Source organism: Scatophagus argus, chromosome 9 (genome assembly GCF_020382885.2).
Source record: "Scatophagus argus isolate fScaArg1 chromosome 9, fScaArg1.pri, whole genome shotgun sequence".
In the NCBI taxonomy this organism is placed as follows: Eukaryota; Metazoa; Chordata; class Actinopteri; family Scatophagidae; genus Scatophagus; species Scatophagus argus.
In genome coordinates this window covers 14,578,326-14,585,588 of record NC_058501.1, presented here as the reverse complement: position 1 = coordinate 14,585,588, position 7,263 = coordinate 14,578,326, and the positions used below count along the sequence as shown (strand labels likewise).

General features: G+C 42.3%; 1 protein-coding gene across 6 annotated transcripts in view; it reads right to left on the bottom strand.

Moving 5' to 3' along the window:
• Positions 1 to 1,712: 1,712 nt before the first annotated feature.
• The window catches only part of galnt1 (UDP-N-acetyl-alpha-D-galactosamine:polypeptide N-acetylgalactosaminyltransferase 1), a 40,860-nt gene continuing 35,309 nt past the window's right edge, over positions 1,713 to 7,263 (bottom strand). For 5 of the 6 annotated variants that reach the window (XM_046400913.1, XM_046400915.1, XM_046400912.1 and 2 more), the window contains 4 exons: positions 6,141 to 6,280; positions 5,816 to 5,914; positions 5,591 to 5,725; positions 1,713 to 5,117 (listed from right to left, as the gene is read on the bottom strand). In XM_046400913.1, coding sequence (XP_046256869.1) covers positions 4,971 to 5,117; positions 5,591 to 5,725; positions 5,816 to 5,914; positions 6,141 to 6,280 — 521 coding nt within the window. In that variant the 3' untranslated portion in view covers positions 1,713 to 4,970. The remainder of the gene's footprint in view (positions 5,118 to 5,590; positions 5,726 to 5,815; positions 5,915 to 6,140; positions 6,281 to 7,263) is intronic. The other variant, XR_006844420.1, reaches the window with a different exon arrangement.

Here is a 7,263-nt window from a genome sequence, read left to right as displayed (position 1 = left end):
TTGTCCTCTGAATTGCAGAAAATGTTCACAGAAAATGACAAGTACAGTGTTAAATACTGATTGTTACTTTCCTGAACATTTTAGACACTTAAGACACAAATGATTAAAAAATAAAATATTAATTTACTATTGTTTAAATTAACTTAACTCATTTCAACACTTTCCTGAAAGTGGTTTTGTTACTTGCTTGAAGCATAATATTAATTCTCTGTTGTGGTCAGTCCATGCAAACAGTGAACAGGTTGGCCTGGAGGGCCGGGCTGCACTGGGAAGCTGGTTGCATTATGTCAAACTGTGTAACAGCATACAGGAAAAAAAAAGAAGCAAAAAAACCTTCCCCTGGACAAACAAAAGTTAAACTTCCTTCTGTGTTTGTTTGAGTTGAGTCAGACGGTGTCATCTGTTGTGTGAAGGCTTTACAGATTGTCAATGCGTCAGCGAGGCTCTGCACAGATGGACAGAATAAATATTCACCCAAAGACTTCTTTCAAATGAAGCCTCCGGTCAAATAATCAGCAGACACCTCAACCACAGGCTGATATTCACATTAACAACAATCAGATTAAAGTTGCCATCTGTAGAAATGTTTTTGAGCTTGGGTTATTAGAATCAGGAAGTCTGAGCCCAGTAAGTTTGCTACAGGAAATGGAGGAAGTTTCCCAATAAACTACAACTTAGGTATAAAGTTCTTTGTTTTTAAATAGAAACAGTAATTTGGATCTATGCACAGTCAGTGCTGAATATGGGACACCAGACAATGTAGGATACTTAATTTTATACTATAGAATTTGTTGCAAAGAGAAAAACAACGTGGGCTACATGAGACTGTAGTTGTAAATGTTTTTAGAGTAGATTAAAATATCCGAAGGGGGTGAAGCTTTGTGAATTCATAAAGCCAGAGTGAGGTGACTTCACATGCTGAAAATCTGTTAAAAAAACCAAAACCCAAACAATGGAAATTTTGTTGCTAAAAAAGAATCATATTCCAACACCAGAGACTTCATTCAGTTCAGAGAAGGAAATAAGAAACTGATGTCTTGTTAAGCTGAAATTTGAGATGAATGCTGTTGCTCTCTGCCGTCTTTCAATTTAATAACGGCTAAGCATCAAACTGTTGTGAAAACTGTCTAAAATTTAGTTTTCTTTGTGAGAAAACAATCAATCAATCTGTCTAAAAATGCAACATATGACAAGTTCCACTCAACCTAAGTTGAGTCTGAATGATTGAGCTCTGGTGCAGCATCTCAATAATAAAACAGAAAGCGGATTTCACAAACAACGATCAATAAAACAACAATAAAAAGAAAAAAAAAAAAAAATAAAATTAGACAGACTCACTTCTCAGTTTATAAATTCCCTCTGTTCCTCTGAACACGCTTCAATATTCTGTCTCTTCGTGGAGTTTCCCTCCGGGCTGCAGTCTTGATCCATTTCTTCAGATCAAAGCCTCCACACGGTTCATCTGAAGTCTGCAGCACACAAACCAGAGCGGAGTCTTCCTGATCTCTCGCAGCTCTAAATCTCCTTTACGACTCACTTTGTTCGCACAGAACTAACAGACTGAGGTGTCTCCTTGAAGAAGACACTTCTTGGATCTACAGCGCAGATGAATCCTCATTGACAAGGAGATCAGTCTTCCTGACATCAGATTCTCCTGCCTGTCTGACCACAGAATATGTGATAGAAGTGCAACTTCAAGAACCTAATCTGTCTTTTCTTTTTTTTTTTTGTTTTCTTCTGGACTTACTGGAGATAAAATATGAGCTGGAATGCATCTGAAATGAGAAACTGTAACAGTGTGAAAACATCCCAGCATCTCATTTACCATACAGGAGAGGACGCGTTCAGAAAACAAAAGCAGAGAAATCAGCATCTTCTACTAAACGCGTATGCAAAACACTGCTGTCTAATATGTCTTCCTGCTGGCTCTGGGTGGGTCTAATCCTGACAAATGAATAATTCAACGCATCAGGTCTAGGAGTTCGAATAATCCACTCACCACAAAACATGCAGTGAGTCTGCTGCTCCACTGTATTACCTTCACTGCACGGTCATGTTTATTAAAAAGACAGAAGAGTCTCATTTCCTCACAAGCCTTCTCTCGCCTCTGCCCAGGCTCACCTCCGCTTCTCTCTGTGGGGAGATAAGACAGGTTATGATCTTTTAACATGGGTGCCTCATCGGTCGCATTCCAAACCCCGTGACCGTGTGGTTTGCTACTCTTCCTCTTTCTTTTAAAAACTGAACTCTCGTGAGGTTTTTCACAAGCGGGTCCCAGTTTTGTGTGCCTACTGCACACGCACAAGCAAACACACACGACACACGAGCAAAGAAATGCAGCAAGGCACAATTTAAAGTATCTTAAGATAAGTCAGATTTTCAAATGATTTACCATGAAGGAAACGCATCTGACATATTTCTCAAGCATCAAGGTTACATTGCATCACATTAAGGCTGTTACTTGTTCAACACCACGTTTAAAACAATATGATACCCAATTGCATCCAAAGTACCAAAGCTATTAAATCAGATTTTCAATCCAGGGCTGCATAGATATTAACATCATTAGAAATGTGTTGGGATGTGTTCAATGACTCCCTCTGTACCTGGACTGTGTGGTATCGAAAGAGGCACTGAGTATCGTTTTCTTCATACTAGTATTACATTGAAATTCAAAATTCTGTCATTGTGACGACCTAAAGTCCTTTGCTGAGAAACACTGAATATAAATTTTGTTTGTTTACAAGAAAATCTGACAGTGCAACTTTTGCGAATGCGTGCGTCTTGTGAGTGTGTGCACACAGACAAGAAGAGGCAGAAATCAACATTTTCCTCAAATTGTTCTGTAAACTTTTCACTTTTATTTTCTACATTTGGATCAGCTCAGTGTGGAAGCCTGGACATGTCAGTTAAGTTCAACCCCCCCTCCCGCCGCCCAAAAAAAAAAAAAATCTGAACAATCAACACCCTCCCTCTTTCTCGCCGCCAAAGAAAAACGTTCACTTCTTCACCACACAGTCACTCGCTCAGACACTGAAATCAGTCGATGCCTCCTCCTCCTCGCTACCATGTCCTCAACAAAGATAAACCTGTGATGTGTCCTATGTGTAAACCCCTCCTCCGCTGGAGGAAGCTGAAATGGTATACGTGAAAAATGAAAACATCTCTCCTGCTCTGACTCCTCAGCCGCAAGAGTCATACAAAGAAGAAGAAGCGGCAGAAGAAAAAAACAAAAGCATGATGATGACGATGGTTGAAATAAGAACAACACAATGATGGAGCTACTCAGCTGTCCGGCTCACTGAGATATGAGTGGTGACATACTGCAGGTGAGCTTGCAAAGCGAGATATGTAGTTAAGGATTAAGATATGCCTGCTCCTGCTGCTGCGCTCTTTGTGATCCACAGTTAAACCCTTCCCTCCCTTCAGCTCTCTACAGTTATTATTCTGTCCCTGATTAAGTCTCCTATCACACCTGTGCGACGTCTCTTTGATACCCTGACAACTGCTCTCCAGACTTCCTTCCCTACTGTAGATATACGCCCTAAGGAGAGTGCAGAGACACGGCTCTGTTTAGAAAATAAAAGCAGCTTTTTGCTCTTCTGTACAACGGACAAAGGGGTACGCTGATCTGCCGTCAGTCTACGCTACGGGTTCTGGTTGTCCAACAGCGAGGGAATCTAAGAGCTGTTTGTTCTAGTGAACCAGGAGCTGATGGACTGGGATTAGTACTGAAGACACGCGCGCACACCCACACCGACGCTTCCATCCACACACTCCACTGGAGGAAAGAAGCCCTTGGAGTGTATAAGAGGTCATTGAGAAGAAGATATGAGGAAATGGAATAAAGTATCAGGCTAGCGCAGCCTTTTTCCTATATGTATACAGGATGAGTGTGTGTGTGTCACTATGTAGTGCCCTATGGGAGAGCTCCCTATGGTTTAACACTACGTTAGGCAGTGAACATCAGTTACATATGCAGTCCTCTGTGTGTGTTTGTGTGTGTGTGTGTGTGTTAGCTCTATGTTACACATCTAAACAGAGACAGACAGAGAGACAAGGGTTACTGCTCTGTGGCACTCTCACAGGACTGTAGAAACAGACAAAACCATGTAAAAACTGGACATACAAATCTCAAAGATATCACAAACATCATATTCTCTAGATCTCTGCCATTGGAGGACGTAAGGCCCTTGTGTTCGGTCCTCTCGGTTTTTTTGTTTTTATGCGCGGTCCCTGTTCAGCGAGGAGGCTCCGGTCCACAGGGTGGAGTGCAGTGGAGTAACACCAGGGGGAGACACACACTGCTGCAAGACGGTAGGAGGGGCTCTGACACACGTATAACATGACACTGTCACACTCACACGCGCTTACACATGCACCCTTCTTCATCTGAGTTCATCAGAGCTCACTTTTAAAATCCATCACAATATTAAATAAAAAAACAAAATAAAATAAAATAATAATAAAAAAAAGAAATCACCAAGAAATTCAGCCCCCTTCTTAAAGCATACATTCATTTCATAATACACACCCATTCACTCACATAAATCACACACACACACACACACAAATGATGAGTGTGCACACGCTCTCATTAGAGGCAGTCAGTAAACGTTAAGTGATGAGTTGAGGGGTGGACTGCTTTGTCCAGGGAAGCTGTTAGTGAAGAACCTCGACTCCACCAGCCGGTTTCGTGTCCACGTCCAGGAACGAGTCACTCTCCTCGGTTAAAATCTCTTTAAAAACAACAGCCATCATCTCCTAGAGGGAGTCTTTTGCGCCGAGGAGGGTCAAACACACTCCTCTCTCTGATCTCTGGCAGAGGTAGTACCGTCCAATCCGTCCTCCTCTCTTCCAGAATCCCCTCACGGGAAGTCTTTCCTTTCCTTTTGCCCAATTTTAATAAACACTGTCCGTTCCCCTGATTGTTGACTCTGTATGTGTGTTCGCGAGTGTGCGGACTGTGGTCAGAAGACCTCTGGTAGTGTGACGTTGCGGAGTAGCCACTGTTGGGAGCGTGTGTGTGTGCAGTCTCTGACGCTGGGCACCTGGCTGTCCTCCTCACTGGCCTTGTCCAGACACTGGTTACTGTTGACGTGGATCAGGGTCAGCTTCTGCACAGCAGGAAAACACAAAGGGAGTGTGTGTGAGCGGATGTAAAGCAGGTTTTTAACTAGTTCATTTTTATTTCACAACATGATATAAGTCAACTCGGCTCCACCATGGGTTTTTGTGTCAGACTTTAACTTCGAGGCTAAATTGAGTGTTGGCTTCATATTCTCGCCTTATAATTTACAGTTAAAAAAAACAGAAATGAATCTGTGTTGAAAAGTGTGCAAACTGTGGTTTACACATCTAAAAGTATTCATCTTTAAATTAAAGGAAGTTTGATAAGCACCTCATTTGTGTTGTTTGCCCAAACTTTTTTTTTCCTTGACTGTGACCTGCAGTGTTTCCTGTCTTTTTGCAGCAGAAAACATGGAAACTTCTGAATGTGTGGAGAAATTTTTTCCTCCGCAAATCTGTGCATTTATCATTTCCTCACATATACAGTAACATATATATTTTCACCGCTTCCCCCACTCACCACGGGGTCATACTCCCAGAGTTGGTTGCCTTTGAGGTGATGACACTTGAGCATCATGACAGGTCCGTTCAGCTTTGAGACGTCCAGACACAAGTCGTCGGTCCTGATCTCCTTGTTGGCCGTGTAGGAGAAAACCTGCAAGTCACAGATTCCACATTTTAGAACAGATCTTTTTCGCCTTTCTGCTCCTAAACGTTCTCACTTGGCACTATGCTGCTCAGGCACCTGGTTGCCTCCCATGCCGTGGCAGTTGAAAATGCCGACTTTCTCATTCTCCTTGCGAGCCATGTTGTCGAGGCACTGGTTGGTCTCCACGTTACGGATCTGAGCAGAATACACACAAAAAAACACTTTAAGCAACAAAACTACCCGAGCAAACAACTGCACCATTAGATTCAAACAAGATTCTGCTTCGTTATGTCTGCTTGACCTTCAGCCTTAAAGGCAGAGAGTCACAGATGTGTCTGTGTCTTGCTGTCTGTCTCACTGTGACTGACAGAACCTTAAATTTTGTGAATGAGAGAGAGAGAGAGAGAGAGAATGAGTATACCTCTCCCAATGAGTAATAGTGCCTGGGGATCTGGGAGTCAGGGTAGACATTCTCTAAGTACCAGCTGAATGGTTTACATTGAAGCTTTTGTCTCAGAGCCGTGCGAGACGAGATGTCACCATAGTCAACTTTGGTCACACCTGCAGACACACACACATTAAAATTAAGGTACATAAATATGAAACAAATCAGCATTCATTTTGTCCAGTGTTTGATCAAAGGCTGTTAAACTCTTTTTTTTTTATTCAAGCATTATTGAGTGCCATTGGCAAAGCAGAATGGGGCCACACATTGATTTAAAGCACCCAAACCAAGACTTAATACCACTGAAATGCAGAGCTGACTTGTCTGACGGCCAAAAACCTAAAAAGACATACTGCCAAAGTGACACTTCAACAAAAATCTTTTTGTTTAATAGCAGACCTCTAGAGACTGGGTGGAGCTTGACCCTTTACAGAGGAGCCACTGTAGTCAGCCTAAATTCATGGCTATTAGAAAAGATTCTGCAAAGAACACACACACACATTTCAACAGAGTCTTGCAGGATAATCCATTTCTCCGTTGTCAGTAATGATGTATGACTTTGCTCAATATGTTCAGCAGAGCGCATGTGTGTTTGCCTGACTCATTCTCCTCTACTGATGAGCACGATGAATCCCAGCCTCCAGTTTTCTATAGGATGTGCACACTCACACTAGACACTGAGTGGGTTAAACAAGCAGCTCACCTGACTCACAGAAGAGCAGAAAACAGATCCTTCAATGTGCTGTACTGTTGAGTTTCAGAGCTCTGAACTTCTTTCTTATTTTACTGAACAGTCTAGTGTTAAGTTTCCCCAGCCAATCTGAGCTCTGTGGGTGGTGGCATAAAGGACGGGAGGACATATGTGTAGCTGGAAAAAACAGCAATGGAAAATGGTCGCAGAAATAGCGACAAGCTATGCATGTTGTGAGTTGACTTACGTGAATAACCCATTATCCAACCATCGATCAGTTATGCTGAGCAATGTTATTACTAACTGCTATTACTAACATCCTCTGTGACAAGTGAAAATGACGTAAACGGGAGGGGCACGTCAGTTACTACTAACTGATCTTGGCAAAAGACTACCTCTCCCAAACTG